A 25,159-nucleotide genomic window follows, 5' to 3' on the forward strand; every position below is an offset into this window, starting at 1 on the left:
CAATTGAAGGCTCAGTGCTAGACATTCCGCACCCGTTGGGCGACGCATGCAGCCATGTCTGGCGTGGGGCATGATGATGGATCGGGGAGTGTACCCAGCGCTGTCTGCACTTTCAGCCTTATTACGCGGAGCAGGAGTCATTGAAATCGCTTGACCACAGTCCGCTTGCAAGGCTTCGCCTCTAAGCCGAGTCTGTTTGTTTGGCTTTCACCTTTTGCTGCAAAAAAAAAAAACAAAAAAAAAACAATATAAGCCCTCACTCCACTATTATTGCGGTATAATGCATTGTCATCGCTCAGACAAGTGATTGAGATTGCGGGTGCTTTATTTTTCTTTCCCTTTATTTGGTGTTACTTGCTCGTGCCGAAAAGAAGAAATCTCTCAAATACTCGGAACTTCTTTCTTCACTCCGTGTTTGACTTTTGTACAGCACGTGGCTTCTTGACTCAACGTCCTCATATCGACAGAAGCAGGGAGTCTTTAGATTGGAAAAAAAAAATAAATAAATAAAAAAAATAAAAAAAAAATAAAAATAAAGAGGATTTCTGCCACATCCATGACAGGCTGCTCAAATGCGTCTCCCACATATTGCTTGCTTGCGACATGGTGACGGATTACAGGGACCCTCTTCAGTTTCTGTCCTTAATCTTGCTGTGCAGCTGTCGGAAAACCCGCCGTGTTTCCATCGAGGCTGTCTTTTTTTCCTGCTAGTGCTTCGTCTTGTTGCAAGTTCAACCGGAATAATATAATAGGAAGGTATATTGATCTCTTTAACATTCGACTCCTGGTTTCGTTTGGTTTATTTAACGTCCCAAAGTTACTCAGACGCCGTACTGGAGGGCTCCGGAAATTTTGAGCATCTGGGGTTCTTTAACGTGCACTGACATCGCACAGCATAAGGGCGCCTTGCTTTTCGCCTCCACAGAAAAGCGGCCGCCGAGGCCGAGATTCGATCCCGCATCCTTGGGTACAGCAGTCGAGCGCCCTAACCACTGCACCACCACGGTAGTGAAGACGTGGACGCTTTTTATCGGAGCGAGCTTGGGCGCAGATCCAGGCGAGTTGCGCAGTGCAGAGGCAAGACTGGCAGCGAGGTCTCCGGATTGGAGGGAGGGAGGGGCCCGTGTCTCCGCCCAAAGAGGGACCTCCAAGCACCCCCTGCACGGGCACGAGAGAGGTGCCGCGGTGTAGTTCGGAGAAGGGCTCCGCTCGTCGCCAAAGTCACGGCGTGAATACCGCCCTCGTACGTCGCACGGCTGCTTGGGTCATCGCACCGTCGTCGTTATCTAACGCGGGCCAGATGTGCTTCCGGTGAGAAAGACGAGCGCTTCCGGTGGTGTAGCAGGGCTTCAAGCAGCAGCAGTGACTCCGCACGCGACGCGAACCTGCGGTCCGAGGGTGACTCGAGCCCGACGTTAAAACGCGCGTCCGTAGCTAAGAGCGAGAGCCGAGATCCATCTTTCTTTCTTTCTTTCTTTCTTTCTTTCTTTCTTTCTTTCTTTCTTTCTTTCTTTCTTTCTTTCTTTCTTTCTTTCTTTCTTTCTTTCTTTCTTTCTTTCTTTCTTTCTTTCTTTCTTTCGCTTCATTATGTATTTGTTTGCTTCTTTCCTTCAGTGTTTATTTCGTGCATTCACTTCTTTCTCAATACGGCTGCTGGTTCTGATGCAACACTGTCGACGTCTATCCTGCCCGTCGGCTCGGGAGAAGCTGCGACTAACCACTTCCTCTCGACTGCTTCCGACGCGCTCCTTCCGCCGCCGCTTTTCCGTTTCTCCTGCTTTACTTGCTTGTTCTTTCGTCGTCGCTGCCTTGCACACCACTAAGGCAAGGCTCCTCACAGTAGACAACCATGCGCTCAGTTCAGCCCCCCAACGCCTCTTCCACTTTCATGCGGAGACGAGGAAAAAGGAATGCACTGTTTTAGACAGCTCACGGATCATTCTCGCCAATTCAAGATCTGCTTGAAAAAGGTCGACCCTGAAATCTTGAAGAGTACTGGGCGCTGTCCCATATCTCAATCGGTTGCAATCACTAGCCTCTCAACGCAACGAGAGATTACGTGTTTTGTGCGCGGGCGACTTGTTCTTTCAAGCAACATCCCTACTCGTTTCCCTTCCTTCCTTCCTCTTTTTCTTTTTTTTTTTTTTCCTCGTCTTCTTTCACTGAGCAGCTGAAGGCTGGGACGGTTTAGTTAAAAAAAAAATTAGTTCAACTGCTGCGTGATACACGGATTACCTTGCGTTGCACGCTGCCTGCAGTTTCAGCACATTGGATTGATTTGTGAATGGCTAAGATCTGCACTAAAATAACGTTCCAAAGGACAGATGGTAGGAGAGGTGCAAGCTATTTGAGGTTTAGTTACCGAGGCAGCCATGATGGCTTTTCCGTGAGCTCCATTACATATATTACTGCTTGGCCCACACTGGCTGATAACGTTCGTTGAGTTCATTCTTTTATCAGCGTAGCCGAGCTTGAGGGCTGTGGTTGGGTAAAGACAGTCGCGTGACACGAGCTCCGTTGAATGACGTGCGCTTGCGAGTTCGGTCAGGCCGCGCGACTTCGGTTAGACGCGCCGATATATGGTCAGGATTCGTCGTGTCGCAGCGATGAGTGGTCGCGTTTTAGAAATTATAAAAACTTGCTTTACTTAAACTTTAAAACCTGGAAATTATGAAATGCAATGAGCTAACAAGGCTGTAACAAACAGCCAGGTCCATGTCCCGAAATTACAACCAAGTGCGTATATCTGATAATCTGACACTTGTAGATGATAAACACTACTCGCCCATTTCTGCACATCTGTCCCCTCTGTCACGTAAACTATACCCCCAGAAGCTTATTTTAAAATATTAGTGTGGGAATCGCTGGAATACCTTGCCAGATGAACTTTATGCGAAGTCAATGCTTAGACTATCAGAGAGCTTGCGCCGATCATGAATCAAACCTGACCGTGTCTTAGCAAGCGCGCGTTCGCAAACTCATCTGCTAACCGTTTCCGTAACGTCGTTTCTGTTTGTTCCTCGCTTCGCCCAAGGACGACGCCCATCTCATATATCGACGACAGTCGCCCATCGGCTCGGCTTCGAGCGTTCTCGTAATGGGCATTCTCTTTCCCTCTTGCCGCTCAGTTGTGTGCATGTAGTTCGAGAAGTCGATATGTAATCGACCAGCCGCAATTATAAATACAAAGAGGAGCAGGAAATCAATGAGCAAACGTCAGGAACACGGTAGCATCTATATACGCATGCGGAAAGAAGGGGGGGGGGGGGGGGTGCGCTCATTTTACTGTGCATTTCGTACTTATTCCCCTCCGTGCTTACTTCGGGCCCAGTGATTGATCGTGTTAGCGTCGCAAGATGAGGCTGTTCCGTCTGTATTCAGAGGGAAAGGGAACAGAGATAGGCTCGGTCGGTACGCTCGGTATTGAACTCTGTCATGTGTCTATTGTATTCCGCTGCGTTGACTCTATTGTGCTGTTGAGCACGAGGTCGCGGGTTGGGTTCCTGTCTCGAGCGCCACGTTTGAATGGAGGCAAAATTGAAGCGATCGAGTCACTGTACTCAGATTTCGGTGAGCGCGATAAGGTCATCTGGAGTCCTCCACCATACAGGGAGCCACTTCTATTTCACAGGGCCAGGTTTTCATTTGGTCTAAATTTGAGCAGTACTGGGTATGCATTCGTGAATGGACTGTATTGGGAGAATGTAAAAGCATTAGCGCTGTCGCGACGTTTTTGTGCTTTTTACTTTCTAATGCGATTATTTTTATTGTTATTTTACTTTTTATTTTCTAATTTTGTTATGTTATTGTTTATTTACCACGGTCATTAATTAGCATCATCATTAATCAGTTCAGTTCAGTCGTGTCCGACTCTTCGTGACCCTATGGACCATATCACATAACTTCATATGCAGCGCCTCGAGGATGCCATCTAACCATCGCGTTCGCTGCCTACCCCTTCTCCGGCGACCCTCAACCACCAAATCTTTCTCCAGCGACTCCTCTCTTCTCATCAGATGACCAAAGTAGCTGAGCTTTAACTTTAGAATTTGACCCTCCAATGAGCAGTCAGGGTTTATGGTCGACAATATCGACTGATTTGATCTTCTGGCAGTCCAAGGAACTCTCAGCAGTCTCCGCCTGCACCACAATTCAAACGCGTCAATTCTTCGGCGGTCAGCCTTGTCCGCATCCATACATCATAACTGGAAAGACCATAGCACGAGTTATACGGATCACGGTTGGCATTAATTATCATTAATATTTATTACTAATTGGTGACATCACTAATTATCACTTTTACAGCCTATACTTTTGCATTAGTAACTGGCTTGCATAAAATGGTAGGCGCAGTATCTGTCACACTTTCTTTGTGGACACCTCTACTTCACATTTTGCGTCCACGGTTTGGCCTCAACAACAGAGTCTATCAATGCTTTCGCATTGATAGTGAAACGAACAAATATTGCGACAAAGAGATGGCGTACAGTGACGAGAAATGCACAGCATAGGTTCGATGTTACCTTCCAGCCTGTGTCACATTGCGTTCCCACCGAATATGAAGAGGGACGTCCTTTGCGCGCAGCAAAGAGACGCGTGAGAGGCGGGAGTCGGTAGTGCAACCTCGCCCAGCGCGGGCCCGCCTTGTCGCGCGCGATCGGCCCTGGTCGCTGGCGAAAGCGCGCTGCGGCGCCCGTTAGTCTGCCGCGAGCGCCAAGGTCAGGGCTGGCATCGCCGGCGAGCGTCCGCGCGCTGGATCACAGACGCTATTCCATTCCTCGGGCTGCTTGCTGCGTCGCCGCCTTCGACTGCCGCTGCTTCCTCTGGCGGCAACGGGAGGAAGCGGCAGTTTCCCAGACGATACGGCAGACGATGCGGTATAATGGCGCGATAGCGACCGAGACAGGGCCGATGCGGACCTCCCTCTCCTCTCTCTGTAATTTTATGCAGCTTATGCATGGACGCTGCCAAGACAGTTCGCCAAGTATCCGGGGTCCCCTTTCCGCGAGATACCCCGTGTCATTTCTTCGCCTGTTGGTTGGCTGGACTGCTTGCTGATTCGGAGGTGGCGGCCTGATGATGCGTCGCCGCTGAACATAAAATGAGGGGCATTATACCGTGACAATTCGTTTATCGACCTGTTCTCTTGCCATTCCGCAGTAATAGTAGTTGTGACTTTTGACGCCATGAATGACGGCTGCACAAGTCGCCGCCTCCACTACTAGAGGGGTGGGGCTGACCAATGTCAAGTGAACAAAGGAATGAATGGCGAAGGGGATCAATATAAAAAGAAACACCCTGGGGCTGTTTTCCTTTTTATTTTTAAGTACGGGTTTCTCAATGGGGGCGGGGTTTTGCGCTCGCATGGTTAAAGATACGCGGCAGGAGATATAGATGGATATGCTTACAAAGAAAGAAAAGACATCGGCTCTAGTCTCGGGAGGCAAATGCGCTTCTTCCGTAATGTGCTCGCTATGTGACTATAGGACGGCCGATTTAAGATTATGCATTGCTAGCCAATATCATAATGTGCACCTATTGAAACAGTTAAGGCCCGTGAAAGTTCGCACCGAAGGACGGCTTTCTATGCATCAGCCTTCCATGACGCAGCAATTTGCTGCAACTTCAGCTTTATACTCCCATTCTATTGCCTCAATCCAGGCTAGAAAACCATTAACCTCCCTGCTCTCTCGGACCCGTGTCTGCTTACCATCGCAGCCTTTCCTGTAATGGTTCTTTGTCTGTCGCTTCACCTCCTATATCTTGTATGAAATCAGTGGAACACATTACTGCCAAGTGATAACGCAGGAACGGGGGTTGAATATTGCTCAATTACTAAGCAGGGTTATCATCTGCAAGACCTATTTCCTTCCCAAGAAACGCTCATAAGTACTGTACCGTGGATAGGAAGGAGCGATAGCCATGGATGTTATTCGAGAAGTGAAGTGAAAGTTATGAAACAATAGTAAAAAAAAAAAAAAAAAAGAAAGTGGAAGAGATACATCCAGTAAAGCAAAGCAAAAAGATTGTCCTCTTCTAAAGTAAGTGTGTCCATGTGATTGTTTTTCCTTCTACTTTCTGAACAATTAATTCCGTGATTAGATTATTATTTTTCATACTAGTTCCTACACTCCCACAAATCCTGTACATTTCTTGGTGCCATGGCTTCCTCCGTATGTATACGTGCAGTACCTTGACAGGAACGCAATCTATAGGGCAGGTGCTCAACACATAAGCTTGCTTTTCTCTTTCCTTTTAATTTCTATTTTCCTGTGCAGCATATCCTAAATAAGCTGCTCTTCTCAATCGTACTACGCTGGCAATACTGATACAGAGAGATAGAGAGAAAGAGAACTTTATTTATCGCTGACAAATAAAGAGTACTAATAAGTAGTGTGAGTGACATTAATTTTTGAGTATATGCACGGCTTATACGCCCCTATTTTTCTTCTTTTTTAAAATATTTGTTGCTTGTCGTCCTGTTAAAACGCTTAACCTCTACTAAACATGGGAGCTTGCGCTTTATAATTGTTCTGTCTGCGGTTTTTCGCTTTAATTTTCGGTCTGATTCTCTTTAAGTCTTGAATACAGGTGTCTATTGCTTACTTTTCTGATTCGTTGTTGCTTCCTTGAACGACATAATGTCATTTAGTATTTTCAATGCTTTTTTTTTTTTTTTCTCTCCAGTTGTCACGCGCGAATTATTAATTGTTGCGCCATATGTAACAGAGAATTGGTTTCTGCGAAAGGATGGCGTCATTTCGCACTTACTTTCAACCTCTGCTGGGCGACGCGGATACGCTTACTGAAGCGCGGTTGTTGTTCGCTACTCAGCGAACGTAAATGACTGAGGAGCTGTGTTGTCGCAGAACGCGCGGAACCTCTTCGACCGAGTTTGGTTTTCAGCGCCGCTAGAGAAGCTGTGTTGTCGCAGAACGCGCGGAACCTCTTCGACCGAGTTTCGTTTTCAGCGCCGCTAGTGCGGCTCAGTCCACGCGCGCCGATTTCGTCGCGTTTAGCCGACGCGCATTTTTCTGGCTCGCGCTGCTGGCAACACAGCTCTCGAAGAAGATGGCGCCCGTCAGCAGGTTGTGGTGTGCTCGAGAGGTATCCCAGCTGTTTTCTCGTCTTTTACCACGGAGCTGAATGGACACCTGACGACAGTGATCTGCCAGTCGAAGAAAGCTCTTCTTCAGTCCACACCAGAGTACCGTAAGTGTCGTTAACGAACGTTTCTAGGGCCCTCATCGCGGCGATCCGGATGATAAAAACTTGGAAAACTTTTTGCTCGTGATAAAACGGAACCAAGGCGGAACTAACCCGTTATGTCTCGTATTCTTCAACGTAGTTGTTTCTTGATTGATCGGACCGCTGGGCAGGATGGTACTAAGTGATTGCACGGCTGCGTTACAGTACTGGGTTCGGATCCCAGTGAGAGGAGACAGCTTGAGGACATGGCGGGTGTCTCCTGATAGGCGCGCGCGATGTCGAAAGGCGCGACGACGAGATGTTGTGACAACACCCCAGTGTTGCCGCAATAAAGATACGCGGGGATTTATCTCGCCTTCACTTTTTGTTCATTTCTTCACTCACTACGTAGCGTGTCTCCTTCCCTCCCGCAGTCCTCTTGATGTCCCTTTCCTACCCTTTGCCGCCGACGTGTTTGCGCCGTCGCGCAATAACAAGCGATCGGTGTACGGGCGCAGCTTGGCGGATCGCGTTGTATGTACCATGCTCATTGGCAGATTTCCCTGCGGCGGTCAAGATGGAACGGACGTGCGTGTCCCAATCTGGCAAGCGAGCGCGCTCCGTTTCGCTGCTGCACTGGAAGCTTTCCCTCGAGGAAAGGGTTTGCCGTGCTGCACGTTGGTGCGCCTCCGGATTCGGGCCAGAACGGGGTTGCATTGCGCTCCGCTGACGCGCACGACTTCCATACCAGCTTGCCGCCAGGTCGACCGTCGCGCTGTGAGATGAATCGATGGCGACCCAGAAGCACCAGAAGTTCGCCACCGTGCGCGCGAGATCTCCCCTCCCTCTGTCCTAGCTCCCACCTCTAGTTTTGACGGCCACTGGGACCCGCTCGCAGTGTCCCGTTACACTGACGTGCGGCGCACCTGTAGCGACAAGGGGGAAAGTGATGGGCGTGGAATTGTGTTTCTGGCATAGCGCCGCGAAGTCTCGGTGAATCCACACGTTGGCTAGCGCGCGCCTCCGGTGAATGAGCGGTCATATATCATGGGTCGACGCGACCTTGGCTCGTGAAGTGCGTGTCGTGCTTGTGCCTAGCCAATTATGCAATTTGCATTGAGGATACCGAGGCCCGGCTGATAGGTAGCTTGGGTGCATATGTGCCTGTGCTGTGGACTGGCGATGGTCGCCGCGGAAGTGCGTGGCATGCTTGAGCCAATTCACAGTGGAGCGAATACCCGAGCGTAAAAGCTCGTCGCGCACGTGGTGTTATGAAAATCCACGCCGGGTACATGCGTAGGCTGCATTGACTGCGATGCGCCCGAATGAATACAAAACGGCATCGCGCCACTGCCGCCCTCTGGTGGCAACTGCGCTCAACGTGTACTCGTTGGTCCGAAGCAGATGGGACCCCAGCGAAGCATTTCCCTGTGCCTAGTGTATCACGAATACTTATAGTACCGTTGCGCATGTAATAAATAAACTTAATGCTCGCGCTAAAATTTTGCAAACTTTGTCATACTTTGGTTGGCTCTTAATATTTGGGGTTCTGAGAGAGAGAGAGAAAAACACTTTATTTAAGAGCGCAAATTAAGCACTCAACATATCCTTCGCCTGGTTTACCAAGGCAAGCTGGTCTTCTGAAGCTCTATAACTTGTCCAGCTTTGCCTTCGACAATCCAAGCAGCAGGGTCTGTATTCCAAGTTTGCGTCGTTATCGAAAATGTCGCTATCTCCCTGACCTCGAGTCACCTGATTGATGGAAGCACCCGAACCAGATGTCACTACCACTTCCCATTCCGGATGTTTCCACCAATCAGGTGACACGAGGCCAGGAAGAAATAGATACACTTTCAATAACGACGCAAACTTGGAATACGGCCCTGGTGTTGTACCACTGCAATTGCTCAGCTTCCACTCTACCAAGTGTAGTCATTAACTCGTAATTCTGTTCTCATCATTGTATGCTAGAAAAGAAAATCGGAATTTATAGCCTTGTGTCTAAATGAGTGTCAGAAACTGACACCGTGTTAAAAATGAAACTGTTGCACTGTCAAGTAGATGTTCCTACGGTTGCTGGTGGAAAGCAGGTAGTTTGTATAGGCCAAACGATCTAACACGCTAAAAGCATAGGCACCAATCCAAAATTTATGTGTATGGCATTACCAGTTCTTTGGCTTTTATTGTTTTTCATTCATGACGGCTGATTATATGTGCCATTCAAGTGTCATATTTTTAACCATACCTGTATACTTCCTAATGTCGTTTGTACCTGATATTTCTGGCTCAGTCTTGTTCGCTTGCCGTTACTGAGGGCCATCTCTGCTCCTTTGTTTTTTACAGTGGCCGGCTGAGAGAGGGCGGTGCATGACTTCACCCTGAGGATCCCAGCTACTGTTCACAACGTGCCCCGAAACCAAAGCCATGGGGAGGAAAAAAATACAGATATCCAGGATCACGGACGAGAGGAACCGGCAGGTGAGCCCGCTTGGCAGGCACATTTAGTAGGTTTCAGTTTTTATTAGAATGTAAGAGTCTGGCACATCACTCCACTCACATAGTCTTTCGAGCCGCTGCTGCTGAATATATATGCATGGTCGGGTATTAAAGCAAGGGCCAAAAGCTAGTAGATTGACACATTCGACGTCCTAGAAGATTTTAATAACAACTTATTGCATTCATAGTCTCCTATCATACCAATATTCACCACAGGGATTGATATTATCAAAGACAAACATGGCAAGAAGCAGGAGGGCACAGCTTGCTGAACAGTGTGCTCATTCGAGAGACAAAAACGATGCTCTGCCATGCGCCAAGATATGGTTTGACCACATGGTGGCACCAGAAGAGTATTGGCAATGTGGCAATGCTAATTAGGCTGTTGAGCCTAAATCGTGGTGCCAAATTCAGCTATGACGGCTGCTTTTCGATGCAGGAAAAATGCGAAAATGCAATGCAAATGGAAAAAGCGCGCTGTGTGAAGTGACTGCATGTTAATGGATACTGGATGCTTGAAAATAATCTGCAGTCCTCCACAGCAACATCCTTTATATCCCATATGCAGGCTGAAGACTTCAAATCTTGCACACACGTTATACTACATTCTACCTGTATTCAGTTTCAGATACAGAAATGGTGCCAGCATTGTGCAAACATGAAACAAGTCTGTAGTCTGCATTACTATCTGCTTAGATATCTACAGGGGAATGATATTTGGGACACTGCCTCAGTCTTTTTTGTCGTTACTTCAAGCAACAAATATTTTTCCATCCTAGGTTTCTTACTGAATGATTAGAATGGGTTAGAAGCACAAAAACAACTTAAGCAAATTGCTTGTCTTCTCTTCAAAGATCCCAGATATGCAGTTTTTATTAAACACAAGTTAGGAAAAATAGCATGAATGTTAATTACTTGTGGTTACTTGTCTGGCAGTTCTTTTATTTTATGGCGATTTCATGACACACAAGTTTCTCGGCTGGTTCTCATAAATTGCGTCTGAAGATTTGTGCCTCTTGGAGAATGATTAACCAAGTTACTTTGTGGCTTGTATTATTTCTGCGTGTGATATTTAAGTGGTAGATCACAATGTGCAACGGGCATGTGAATAGCAAAAAAAGCCCAGTGATATCGACACGTGTGGCCAGTCCAGTTCTCGGCGCTCAAATTTGTGGAGTAGAGTATGGCGTCATGAGCTTATCCATGGTGGCATGAATTGAAAATTTGTTTAATCATTTATGAGTTACTTGGTTTTTAAAGCCTGCCTTCTGCACTTAATAGACAATGAAACATTTGCAAAGTGTCCAGCCATTTTAGTGCACAAAAGTAGTAAAATGCTGAACTGTTAGTCCTTTTAGGCATAAGTCTTAGCCTGATTCAAAACTGAGGCTACCGTGTTCAAGCTGCACTTAATATTTCATTACATCTTTTGAGGTCGTGCATTCAAATCCAAGCCATGTAAGACTAAAAATCTGAATGATCTGCACTACGGCTCTGGTTGCATTTTGGAGGGTGTTGGCGTTTTTAGCAGTTGTCGTGTTATATGTAGTTTCTAGCAGCATTGCATTGCTAGTTTGGTAGCGTGTGCTATTTCTAATATAACTAGTGATATTGAATTTTATTCTTTTGCTGGCCGCAGTGCATTTCATTTGTACTTTTGCTGCCATGTTGTTATTAAGATGCAGTAGCAGTTGCTGTCCTTGCTTGTCTATTTCTTACCGCCTTGGTGCAGTCACGTTCGTGCTTGCAAAAGGTTGCAGTCTGGCTGCGTTTTAACATGATTAGGAAGTTAGAGGCGACCTTTTTTCTTGGTTTATACAAACAACCTTTTTGTGATCTGTACATGTGGCACTCATGCGTAATGAGCACTAATGACCACAACTTCATCCAGTTTTGGTTCCTTGTGAAATTTGATTATTTTCTTTCTTGGGCCTCTGCTGATGTTTGTCTTGAAGCAAAAGACACATTCGTCTTTAAGAAGTTTTTAAAAATAAAATACTTTTTTTTCTTCTGCCACTCATTACAAATTTGTAGCCACTGGAAGGGAGAGGAACGCAACATAGCTAATGTTCAAAGATCTGCATGCCAAAAGACGTCTTGGTTGCATTGCCGTTTGCTTGAAAAACTGGCCACCAGCAGCAATACGAGAATTTTTCTTTTTTTTTGGGGGGGGGGGGGGGGGGGGGGGGAGGGGGGGACCTTTTCCAGCCTTCTTCACTGAAAGCTGTCTCATTATTAGAATGTTGCAATCAGTCAGCATGGGCCAGCTTCAAATTGTCCTCAGTGCCCCTTTATCCTTACCATGGGGAAAAATGGCTGTTATAATAGTAATTTGTAAAAGAAAAAAACACAAAAATACTTCATTTGCACAAATGATTGACATACTTTGACAAGGTTATACCAAAAGGTAGCATAATAGTTTCTCTTTATACAGTGCAAAAAGTATGCTTGGAAGCTAAACAAAATTGCAAAAAAAAAAAAAAAAAAGCTTAACCTTGGGATTTTTCAAAAGAGTGTAAAAAAAAAATTATAAGGTGTCTGAAAGTGAACAAATAATAAACAAATTTGTAACATGCAAAACGCTGTTCAGACTGTCGACTATCACAGATAAAGGTTTTATAGTTCCAGATCTACGTCCTTTTGGTTGTGGCCTTGTACTTTGACGTTCATTCTCATCAGTCAACCACTACTGCACGTCTTTTTCGGTTGTTCGATCAGTTTTCGGCACCAGTTCTCAACAGTTGGCCACCATGAGGCTCAATATGTCTCTGTCTGTACGTTGTTGAAACTCTGAAGAGCAAAAACAAGAGCACTGGACATATATGTAATGATTGTAGCATCAAAAATTACATAGAAAACAGGAAGGAGGATCGCCTGTGAGGCTCGTGTTGAAGGGCCTGGTTAATTTAGCAAAGACTCGCTGTCTGAGTCAAAGTCGGAGCTTCCTGTATTGTCACTAGACCCTTTCTTGCCACTCGCATTTGAAATAGAAATTCCACTGCTGAATCCGCGAACTCAATCAACTACATGCTTTTCATTTTGCACCCGTTCGTGAGCAAGATGTCATGTTTGTTTACAAAAGTCACTTCTATAAAGCGCCTTGCAGTGAAAATGCAAAAGGAACATCATGGAAACTAAAATTTAGTTGCACAGGAACTCGCTAAATGAACCCACTTGTCCATTTTCGGCACCTTTTTCAAACCTTGCAGCACATGAACACATTTGATGCCTATGCTGGATGGCCTATAGTCATGGTAAGGAAAGAGTTAATTGAAGGGCAGTGCTGATTGAGCCTGCTCAGCTTGCAACTCACAAATGTGATGCTAGGTATGGAGCACGTGTAGCTGTTTTTCCTGCTGTTCCTACACATCTTATCCTCAGCACTGTTTAGCTTGTGTGTATATGTTGATTTCATTCTTTTTGTTTTTTTATGTGCGTGGTCTGATGGTGTCACGTGCCTGTGTGCAGGTGACGTTTACGAAGCGCAAGTTTGGCCTGATGAAGAAGGCCTATGAGCTGAGTGTGCTCTGTGACTGCGAGATCGCCCTGATCATCTTCAACAGCACCAACAAGCTGTTCCAATATGCCAGCACCGACATGGACAAAGTTTTGCTCAAGTACACCGAGTACAATGAGCCACACGAGAGTCGCACCAACAGCGACATTGTCGAGGTGAGCCTGTTGTGTACTTGCTGTCCACGCAGATTGATGCCCTCCCTTTTTGTATTCTTTGTAAGAAAAATATTCCTTTGCATGTTATGCAGGTGGTACAAATGCTTTGGCATTTCTGTGAGCCATTTTATGTGGACTGAGTTACCAGCCCTGTCAGCTCTCCGATGAGTTCCTTTCTAAGATATATTCATCTACAGTTTATTTATGCAGTCACCATTATTACTACTGGTAATGGTTGTGGTATGCTCAATTTTGTCAAACTGTAATTGCAGTTTTCCAAACTATTGCACATACATATTCACTTTTCTGAAGGACTATTATCATTTAAGACATGTTCACAAATTCAGTCTTGGTGTGAAACAGGTAGTGATGGTAGGATTTAACAAATATCTATAATTTAAAGTTTATTGTTGAAATACAGAAAATTCATTTTCTTGTTTATTTAATCACTACTTTACCACTTGCATTATTTTGGTTTTCTGACACTAGAAAGCATGACATTTTTATTCACTTGGGCTACTTTCTGGAAGTGCCGTTTATGTTACAGTTGACAGATATGTATTCTAAGGTTTAGTGTAATATTGCTACATTGTACATAGTCTTAACTTTTGAGAATTGCCCTTGATTTACTTATTGAAAATTGGTGCAATGTCTCCTCCATCTTTCCTTATATCATGGCCAAGAAAGTTATGTAACGCTTGTATTGCAAGACAGGTCTAGTCGATGTAAATAGTGTGGAAGTGTGTAAAGAAAAGTGATGAGGGCTGCCATTTAGCAGTAGCTTTTAAGAACATGAACATTTAGGGCTGATAGATGCATATATATATATATATATATATATATATATATATATATATATATATATATATATATATATATATAGATGGTAAACCTTGTGGAAGCCTAAACCAAGTGTTTGTTATTCAACGGATTAGGAAATTTAGGGCCATAATATGTGCACTCTCTAGTTATGGTATCCTTTTGGCTGAATTTATGCAAAGGTTGTTATCGAAAACAGGCACTGCATACTTAAGGCTGCCAGCCATAAATTTTAGATATTATTTTCATAAATTCCTTTTGGTTTTTAACATTTCTTTACAAATTTCTTTTATAACAGGCAGAGAAACTAATATGCTTTCGTCTCTCCTTTCTTTCTTTCCCTGAAGTTTTCACTGATACATGGGTCATTAGTAGAGCCATATAATTGCATTGTCACTGTCCTGTTACAGCTGCCTTGTGGATACATAAGAAAGGTTCTGTGCTGATGTCCAGATGTACATTGTTGCACTTTTTGCTGCAGCAGTAGTATCCTGTACAAGGGGCACATTTTATTTCTTGTTGTTTCCAGAGTGCATTGCGAAGACTGACGTCAGTGACCGCTCTAGCTGTTGCTGACCGATGTCTAACTTTTCTCAACTTTCGCCTGTCTATAGAGGATTCTTGAGCACTTAACCTCTACCCATTCACTAATACACTAACATGGTGTGCAGTATTTCCTCACATGCTATTATTTGCTCTTGCTTGTACACATATTTTTGTGCATGTCTGGGCTGCACTTGCGGCTGCTAGCAGTGCACCTCTAACACTGCACGTATCTTCTCTTGGCAAATTAGCCAGCTTGTGAAGATGCCAAAGGAACTCACTATTCACGAAGTAGAAATTTAGCCTTTCAAAATGGATCATAGGATACAAACCATCCTTTGTTTGGAATAAGGAGGAGATTGTTGGGTTCGGCTAGTTATGCATAATATGAGCAAATATATAAGCTAGCTGAATTTCAATTGTTTCGAACTTACACGCCAAGTATTGTTACTTTCCTGAAGTCGTTCATTAGTTTGGGCATTCTGAATACAAGTAACTACAGGTATACTTAAAAAAACTTATAAAAATGATAAGCAATGACATTCTAGCAAATTTTTTCCATACATGTCTCGCTCTGCACTTGTTCCTTATCTTTTCCGGAACTATTGTTACTTTTTGATAACCTACCTTATGGTGGTGGTTCAGACACATTACACAGAGTTGCTGCTTTTAAAATCACGACAATATGCTTGAAGTACTACGCTGAAGGTTACCTTCGGCTGAAGAAAATGGGGCAGATTAAATTTTAGCAACTTGCAGGGCTGTTGGCGCATTCTCTTTTGCATACTTTTCCTCTCTGCATAGAAAATCTACGGCCTGGATAAACCAAGTGAAAAGGTCAACATCTTGTTGTTTTTTTTCCGTTAAACCTTGGCTAGTTTTCGTTATGTGTTGCAGATTTCAGACTGATGACTTTAAAGACTTGAAAGAGCAGTTCACCGTCAGGCTGTCCAACGAGCGAGGCACACACATGAACAGGGCAATGAGACCCAAATGAAGTGCTTCTGTGCAAGCAGCCAAGCTAGCCACTGTACTTAATCAATGTCCCCGTTTCTTGTCTCATTCAGAAACTGCGCCACCAACGCCTGGATGGCGGCAGTCAGGTGAGTTGACTGTCAAAGTGCAGCCTACATATGACATGCTAGTATTGCAGGGGATTTTGGTCGGTCACACGAGGCAGCGTTTTTTCTAGGTTGCTCACCTGACACACATGATTTCTCAAACGCATGGAATTCGGATGTAGCTGGGGCACTTTGTCATCCAGTTGTGGCACGTCTGTATGTATTCACCTGAGAGTGAGAGTTAAGCAGCCATGCTATATCCTTCTGCCTGTACTACTGCATTGCTACCTGCTGATTCAGTACTGACATTTGCAGCTTTTAATCCCAAAATGCATTACAGCAAATGTTTTGCCTAGTGCCATTATATTTACTAATGACTGCATGACCTCTATGCCAAGCAGGTTTGAGTGGTGTCCGTAATAACGCTTCCATCTAACGACCCAGCTACTCTAATGCAGTGTGGGTGGTATAGGGGGCGCTGGCATACTGCCAGGCTGGCTTAAGACAAAAGAAGGTTGTTTTTTTTTTTTTTTAGTTGCTGCCTTACAGTTTTCTAAACAGGACAGAAAGCTTGTTTTATATTGGTGATTATTTGTAGTGCCTGTCTTTTTATGTGCAGAAAATATTGATTCAATGTCGATTTTACCTTAAGTTAACAAAGTATAAAGGAAAAACGGGAAACCCCCAGCTTGCAGGATAAATAAAACATTGTAGAGGCACTGTTAAGTCCTTACAGCAAGCAGTCATTACCAGAAGATATGGGCCTACAGACAGAAACTGTGGCATGTCTATGCTTGAGAAATGCTTGGGATTCTTTCAGTGTACATCAAACTATATCGGCTATGGCTTAAAGAGGCAAAGAACACTTCAAAAAGAAATAATTTTTTGGAGTAAAAGGTATTAGTAAGCATGATTTATCGGAGGGTCCGTGTGGCGAGAGCAAACAGAGCAGTGTTATTTTCAAACCAGATCAAACTGTCAAAATACTATTGCAGCGCGAGATATTGGAAGATAAAAGCTTTTGCTTTGTAAGGTTTCATTTCTTTTCCTTTCTAAAATCAGACAATGGCATAGTACAGCGTGCATCATAGTATTTTGTCCTAAATCGTGCGTGCCATGAATTCAAAATCTGAGGCGTCCTACATCCAGGCTTTATTGTCTTCTCTATAATGCAGCACTGCACCTGAATGCATAGCTGCACGTAATGTATTATTTTGTTAGAAAAAAAAGAACGAAAACAAACAAACATAGGGCAAGAAAGAAACTTCAGCAGCAGCAGTATTTCTAATGGCAAGAAGGAGTCTGCAATGATAAGTGTACACAGAGAATCGTCTCAGAAGGGCCTTGCCATTTGGAACCTTGCCTGAAGCATCACTCTTAAGTCTGGAAAAGAAAATGAAAGGCTCCTTTTCTTCATATACCTATATACTTTGTGCTGCTGTTTACATTGTGAGCTTTCTATCTCATTTGACTTTTTTTACTCGTGCACTACAATTTTAGAACTGGCATGAACTGCACGGTTACAAAATATGGTTTGTTTGTAGAAAAGCCTTGAAATGGCTGTCATTGTGACCAGCGCAGGAGCTGGATGCTGGGACGTGGTTCTAATTATCACTCTGGGAGGTTTGTAGCCTTGCATGCAGCGGGCCCTGCCATTGCTCTGACTGCAGGCGCAGTATTCTGGGAAATTTTCACTAACTTAGCTTGTAACACGAGGCAAGCAGACAATAAGCTGTCTTTCAATGCTACTATAGTTTGCACGTAGTGATGTGCATCTTCAACAGAAGCTGTTAGAGAGCTCTACTTACTGCTTGAATTTAAATGCGTCTGTTTAGTGCAGTCCTAAAGATATATTTTCTTTATACCTTCTGGCTTTCCTGTTCTGAGCAGTACACGCACGCGAGCATGATAGTGTTTGGTGAAATTTTTTAAAGAAACTAAAGGAAACACTTTGACTAAGAAACCCACAGCTTGCGAATCCTCGTGTGCACATCATGTCACGGTGCTATCGATGCATACAATGCAGTATTGTTGAGGGATATGAAGAAAAGGTTGAGGCCAGCATTGTGATTGTCTGGTTAAGGTTTCTCTTGTTCTGCTGTCACCTTGTCACAGATACATGCTGCATTGCTTACTTGAGGTCATTAAAGGAAGATTGCAAGGAATGCGCAATGGAGTCGTGCAGATTGGTGCACTTTTTCGTTGCCTCTTAAATTAGCTGGACAAGGAGATTGCTGCAGGCACCTGTGGTGTGGTTCATTTGCATGGGTGTTGCATGCTCACAAGCTGTACTTAGTAATCACACACTAGTAGCATGCCTTTCTTCTTTAAGTCCACTATTTCCCTGAGGCATGCTGTCATTGAGATGGTCAGCAATGTAGTGTCTAGTGTTGCAGTCATGTTAAGTGGAGTGGCTGTAATCTTTATTTACAGCCAACAATAGGAAAATTGGGACACAAATTGATGCTTAGGATTAAGTATATGCATGGAATTTTTCATGTTTGATATTTAACTTCTGTGCATGTCATATGTGTACGCTTCGTTTTGGAATATTGGTGAAGAGAGCGCAGCCTGTTAGGTGACTTGTTCATATTTTCCAGCCTGCCTTCTTTTTTTATTATTATTATCATTCATTGCAATGCTACAGGTGTGGAATAAATCTCTCATGTTTGTCTAACGCTATTCACTCCTTTGAGTGTCTGAGGGGCAAGAAATGATCTCTATCTCTATGTGGTGCAGGCACTGAGCAAGAAGGAACACAAGAATTCCACAAATGGATGCGACAGCCCTGAGCCAGATGCAGATCAGTACTCACTGACACCACGGTCAGAAGCCAAGTACAGCAAGATCAATGAAGAGTTTGAATTGATGATGCAGCGCAGTGCTCAACTAAACGGGTCTCGAGTGAGTGCCTCGCTGTTTTCTTATTTTAGTTGCATGGTCAGGTGAGTTTTAATTATGTTGACAGGTCCGCAAAGGCTCTTAGTACCTGCCGCGGCCAGTGAATTATTTTGAAGGTTTTGAAACCTGATTGGAACATGATGCTATCTTCAGTGCTTGCTTTCAGAAACATTGTGTAGGCAGTTAGTATCCCCCAAACGTTTTGTTCTGAAAGGCACAAAACTACAAGGTGTTCTCTTTAATTGCAAGGCTGAAGACAAGGTTGGTCTTAGCTTATTGTCCCTTTTGTTGGCTCTAGTGTGTACATGTGTGGGTACTAATGTCCTTCTCCTCAGCTACTCAGTGCCATGGAAGTGAAGAAAGATCTTGTACAAGATCTTGTAGCACTTGTTGGATGAGGCAGCATACAATTTATTCATCCCCTCTCAGAAAGAAGGCAGGGCATCTGATCTGGAATGCCAGCTGCAACTTGTTGACGAGATCTGCAGGAAGTATTTATGGAATGACACTACCAAGGCCAAGGAGAAAAGCATGTCCTCTGAATGTGACACAGCTTACTGAGCACCACAAGCACCACATCCCATTGCACATTTCATTGCACATTCAAGCAACAGATAAAACCTACACCCTACACCTACACGCCACTGCGTCACGTACCACCTGAAGCAAGGCGGCAATTGCAAAAACATCCACAAGGAAATGGGGATCTGGTGTAGGTGGTGTGAAAAGGCCCTCGCTGGAGTGCTGTGTTTTGTCTGGAGCAGTTTAGAGGGGATCAGTCATTGAATACTGTGTTTGAACAGCACCATTCAGAACCAACCTTTTCTTTCCAGACTTGCAGGAGTGAACAGTACAGTATGGACAATGAAACATTAGTTTTTGCTGTAAAACATTTTCTCAAATATTTTTGTGTTTGAAACATGCTATTGAAGTATTTCAGTTCATTTTAAAAGTGAGTCATTCTGTACCGTTTTAATGGGCTTTTTAATGTGCCCTTAAGTGGTTAATTGTCAGTGTTATATCATTCCACAGGAGAAGGCACTGAGATGTAGGATCAGCACGTAGCTATAGCAGGGAACTTTTTTTTTCTGTCCGAGTCATGTGGGCGCAGCTTTTTGTGACTGTTGCCACACCTGAGCCCAGGGCGGTTTGTCTGTGCAGGGCCAGCCTTCCTTGAGCCAGGGCATGAGCTCTATTGCGGGCTATGCTTCCCAGGAGGGACTCATGCAGCCCTCGCCCCAGATGACCCACTCCAGTGTCAGCCCCCGCCCCAGCTCCTCTGGTAAGCTGCACCTGTTTAAAAAATGGTGGTGGTATAAGTGTGGCTTGAACCTAGTGAATACGAGCGCAAGCTCTGTTAAGCATAGTTTTGTGTAGTTAGCGCAAGATCATACACGGTTTCACGGTTTAAATTGGGGTGACGCTCAAGCTTTGCTTTAAGAGTAGACGTAATTGCGCCTTTAGCATCGTTAATTCATGCCACGATTATTATTATTATTATTATTATTATTATTATTATTTTAACCTGGTTTTTGGGGAAAAAAGGTGCATTGTCTGTCTCACTTTTCGGTGAACACCTACACTCTCAAGGTTATTTGAACCCAGTGAGGTGAAATCCAAAGTTGCACCATGAGTAAATGGCGAGATCTGTTTCGAGTTCAGGCCTTTTTATGACCTTCTAGTGTTTTGGCAGTGTGAAAGAGGGGGTTACCAACAAAAAGAGCCTTTGGCATGGTGACGGATAAAACATGCACGTTTAACAGAAAGCTGTGCTGTAAGAAATAGGTATACCGCAGTGCCCATGATAATTTGCCACCAGTGTCATGTTTAACAAATCTTTCCTCTTTTGAACAAAGAATTAGTAGTCCATTTATAATGCATTGTGTTCTGTTCTATATATATTCTCATAAGATGGCACATGCTTTATAATGTGCACCACTCTATTGCAGTGTTTTCAAATAACAAATCCGCACTGGAGCCCAAATGTTAATGGAAGTCTGAGAATATTCACTGTGCTTCTTTATAGTTGCCATTACAAGAACTGATAGAGGTGCACTTTCTATATGGTTAAATCTGCTCCCAAACTGGTGTGCCGCCTTGGTCAAAAATCTCGACACCGCATGGCTTGCTTTCGAGCCACGTTGTTAAGGCACATATGGCAGGGAGAGTGAGTGCCTGACCTCTCCTTTCAAGGCCCTCTAATCTTAAAGGTTGTCATCAGGGCCCTATGGCATGGCTCAAAAGCAAACCGTGTGGCATGTCTGGATGCAGGGCAAAATTTTCAGTGCTACGAGCTTTAAGGCAGCTTTCTGAAACTTGAGCCCACCGCATTCGTTGCAGCACTGTCACTGCAGTGATGCATGCACTGTGCAGACATGTTTGCAATTGCTGAGGGATAGCTCATCATTTCCTTTTTCTGTGCCCACTCAGGGGGTGCTTTGCTGGACATGAACGGAGTGAGCTCCAATGGCTACCACCGATCAACCTCCCCATCAGCCAACCTGGCTAGTTGCAGCTCCCCCGCGGGCAAAGGCTCCAAGGGGGCCTCACCCAGCCGCTCGACTTCTTCCGCTGCTGGCCTGCGTGTCGTCCTCCCAGGATCACCTTCCCCTACAGGACAGCTGGTGGGTATAGCATAGTTGTATGCTACTACTACCATCACTTGAGGACCCTCAGTTTGTTAGAGAGCTGGGCTAGGTTACCATATTTATCCACATAATGAACACATTTATTTGTCAAGAAAGCAGGGGCCTAATTACGCAATGATCAAACCCCAAAAACTGTCACAAACTTATCAATTAGCCCTGCTCCTGTTGGTGGATATGTCCGCCGCCCAAGATTGACCCAATAGGAGCCAGGCTATTTGATCGGTTCGTGACATATTTGTTACGGGTCTGTGTTGTGGCCATTGTGTAATACGACCCCCGTTGTTCATTTGAGAGGTGTGTTTATTATGCAAAGCAAACTTTAATTTGTGGTTGTTTAAAATCTTTCTGTATTTCAATGAATAATAATGGAGATGCACTTATTATGCAAGTGCATTTGTTATGTAAATAGGTATGGCATAAGTGGTATATGACTAAGAGTGTGCAAATGTTCATTTTATTTCATTTTATGTTAATTAGAACAAGGGAAGCTTGTGAAGCAGCGCACAGTTGCTTGTAACTGGACGTCTGTTTTGTATTGCTAGTCACACACCAAGAGGCACTGAGACAGCCCCATCTGAAAATAATAATGGTAGTAACAATGTAAACACTTAACAAGGTAATGCTCACTTGCATAATGGATGCACTGATTATTCCGTTGGTTGATATGCAAATTTTAATCATCAATTCGAGGCACTCTAAGTACTTGAGCTAATGTGGTATATATATGGCAGGTAGTTCCTGCTGCACCTGGACTTTCAGGCCGTGGGTGAAGCCTAAATACTTTCAGCAAGGGCGCTTGACTGCTGCACGGTGCATGAAGGGGAGCAGGTTTTTTCACTCTTCTAAACTGTGTGTACCCATTCACTGTGGAGAGCTAAACATTAGAGAAATTTCAGTGTGCATTGGGGGGTGCTCTGAGGTTCCGACACTCTACTTGACATCAGTTAGAACAAGGAGATGTTGGCCGGCAAGCCTGTGCTTCCGCTAAAATCTGTGGCTCTCGCCTTGTTTTAGGCACCCGCCTCTCTTGGCTTGGAAAGGTCTCGGCACCACTTCTGGTGCATTGGTGGTGCTGAAGATATCTGCAAATGTGTGGGGTGTCTTTTTTTTTTTTCTGTTTCAGCATGACCCCTCACACCTGTTTCTGCAGCAGTCAATGGTTCGGACGTCCAATGCATCACTCACTACACCAGTTGTCTCAGTGACGGCGCCAGGGATGCCTGGCATGTCAGCGTATCCGTCCTCTCTAGCAGCTGGCTTTCCTCCGTGTGAGCACTTTCTTCTCCTCCCTTTCAAAGCTGTTCAGAGTTTGTTGACTACAGAAGCAGTGTACTGTACATTGCGATTGCCGAGAAAAGCACTCAGTAAACCAATGCACCTTTTTGGCATCACTGTTGCAGGGATACGCAACACATCCAATAAGACAGTGGAATTTTTAGTGCGAGAGGAGAAAAGTATAATACCGGCAACATCATTTAGGAAACTAAAGGAAAAAATAAACTTATCTGCAATTTGGTTCGAAGGGATTACTTTTTTTTTTCTTCCCATTCCTCCGCTGGCTACTGTTTCATTTACCACTTGGGAGCTTAGCAAGACGTAGGCTACACGCTTTGCGTGTAGCCTTACCATTTTGCCACCTATGATCTTCATTCATCTCTAACTGATGGCCTCACGATAGGCGCCTACTTATTTGAGTTACACACGTCTCAGTGCCATTCTATGGGAGACTCAATAGACATGAATCATTCTGCTTTGGCTTTTGTGGGCAGTGGGGCGGCACCAACTTATATATTTGGTGTCAGCGTTTGCTTTGGCCAGCCAGGGTTAGCAGCCGGGGAGTCATCTTATACATTTGGAGTTGAGGTGGGAGCATATGCTATCCATTGTAATGTTGGATGTGTGGTACGACATGTTGCTGGTTTCTTCTCATGATATTTCGGGCATGCTTGTTAAATTCGGAATGTAGGAGGCGGTAACTACAATACAACTCTTTAATGCCTTATTCATCGTAAGGGAAGTACTTTAATCTGCATAAATTCATAATGCATGCACTGGCACGAACTTGCTAGCACGTTTTTGTGGCTGGTTTGTTCTAGTGAAAGTTGCTTGTGTCAGCTCTTTCACTGAAGCACAGCACTCAATGAATTCGCTATAAACAGGACATTTTTTTTTTTATGACTATCTTAAGTTTTATTGAGAGTTTAACAGCTGTTTTAAGCCTAATGTTTAGATTCATTTGTGCATATTACAGCCGGTGATGATTTTCCATGTTCTGTGAGGGCATGTTCGCTGCTTATTGCGCTTTTCTTTTTCACCCCTTTGAACAATGTGTTGGATGCTGCACATAATAGCGTAAGCACTAATAACCGGCAAACACTGGCATGTTCAAATCGTTCGCGTTTTTCATACTTTGTGCTTGTGTATGTGCCATTGAATGAAACCGCAGTTCACCTAGTGGCTGCGACAGTTGCATGCTCTGCATGAGGTCCGGTCGGAGAAGCATGAAGTATGCTAGACCATATGCTTATAATACTTATCAGGTACAGCACCTCCCTGTAAATTTTTTTTGTCACACAAGGGTGTGCGCTAAATCTGTGGAGGCCTTCGAGTGTTCTGCCACTGTAGTGGTTTTCAACACTGACCGGTATTGTGCCATTGCCGTGCAGTCGCACGCGTGCCGGCAGCACGAGGACTGGAAGGCAGTGCAGGTTCCGTCAGTTTTCCTGAAGTGCACTTCTGCAACTCTGGAATCAGAATCCGAACACGTGAGGAATTTCCAGTTGCTTTCTATAAATCGGTAGCTTTGACAGTGAACATCCAAGCCATATCACCTGTTGGCCGCTGTTTTGCGTCATTGGCACAGGTTTCTAGTGCAGCTTCACGTTGCTGTGCATTAGCAGCTGTGCAGTGGTGACTCGAAAGCTAATGCAGTTGCAGAACTGTCGTTGGTTATTTTACAGTTGCAAGAGATTTAGGTGCTGTTAATGGCAGTAACGCTGCCCACGGCCTTCTCTTTTTGTGCAGAGCTTTTGCAACCGTTATGCCTTTAGGTTTACTCTTTGTTTTTTAATTTAGTTTATAGTAGCATGCTCGGGACTATGCTTCAGATTTATTCATTCTTTATTTGCCTCTTGAGAGCTATGTCAGTGGTTTTGCTTGGGGCATGAACTGACTGCATGATATCGACTCATGCGGCTGTTCGACTTGACGCATTGCAAAGCTCGGCTTTGTACATTTTACATTGGCTCAGCTTGCTTCTGCATATTGATTGTCATATAGGCTATGCAGGCAGTTCACCAAAGGCATTTAGCTATGGAAGCCGCAGGTATTGTTCCCCTCTGATTGGTAACAGGCATGTGCCAGGTACCGAACAATCTAGTCACATGGTGCAGTCACAAACGCCATCCATATTTCGTACTTGTGATAGTAAATTTATAAAATTTGTGAGTTCCCGAGCCCATATGGGTATTTCATTTGCGGCTGTTGGAACAAGCTGGAGTGAAATAATTAAAGCCTAACTTGGGCAATTTTTTTTTTATTGTATACTACTTGACGAGCATGCGTAACAAGTAAGCAGTTAAGTCATTTATTTTCCAGTTTCAGAAGGAAAAGTTGCTGTAGAGACAAATTTTTATCATTACAGTTCCTACAGTGATTGACACTGTCTCTGTGGACCACATTTTCTTTCCTTTTTCTTTATTACATAGTCCTCAATTTGAGCAGGTTCACCTAAAGGGGAAAAAAAAAAACATAGCCGGGAAAAGTAATCTTTGCACTGTCATATTTCTTCTTTCTTGTAAGTATCTCCTGCACAGCTGGGCAGCCAGGCTA

The 25,159-nt window shown here is 44.4% G+C and overlaps 1 protein-coding gene across 8 annotated transcripts in view; it reads left to right on the forward strand.

Annotated features, from left to right (window-relative positions):
- LOC146198881 (myocyte-specific enhancer factor 2-like) overlaps positions 1 to 25,159 on the forward strand; it is a 122,963-nt gene that overhangs the window by 93,070 nt on the left and 4,734 nt on the right. For 2 of the 8 annotated variants that reach the window (XM_084594348.1, XM_084594351.1), the window contains exons 1-9: positions 7,047 to 7,212; positions 9,532 to 9,666; positions 13,153 to 13,356; positions 15,786 to 15,821; positions 18,519 to 18,683; positions 19,842 to 19,962; positions 21,111 to 21,304; positions 22,452 to 22,596; positions 23,995 to 24,093. In XM_084594348.1, coding sequence (XP_084450474.1) covers positions 9,613 to 9,666; positions 13,153 to 13,356; positions 15,786 to 15,821; positions 18,519 to 18,683; positions 19,842 to 19,962; positions 21,111 to 21,304; positions 22,452 to 22,596; positions 23,995 to 24,093 — 1,018 coding nt within the window. In that variant the 5' untranslated portion in view covers positions 7,047 to 7,212; positions 9,532 to 9,612. Of the gene's footprint in view, positions 1 to 7,046; positions 7,213 to 8,122; positions 8,264 to 9,531; positions 9,667 to 13,152; positions 13,357 to 15,785; positions 15,822 to 18,518; positions 18,684 to 19,841; positions 19,963 to 21,110; positions 21,305 to 22,451; positions 22,597 to 23,994; positions 24,094 to 25,159 lie in introns of those variants that run through there. The other 6 variants (XM_084594350.1, XM_084594349.1, XM_084594353.1 and 3 more) reach the window with 6 other exon arrangements.

The sequence above is a fragment of the Amblyomma maculatum genome, chromosome 2 (genome assembly GCF_055883805.1).
Source record: "Amblyomma maculatum isolate TAMU_Amacu chromosome 2, ASM5588380v1, whole genome shotgun sequence".
Lineage (NCBI taxonomy): Eukaryota > Metazoa > Arthropoda > Arachnida > Ixodida > Ixodidae > Amblyomma > Amblyomma maculatum.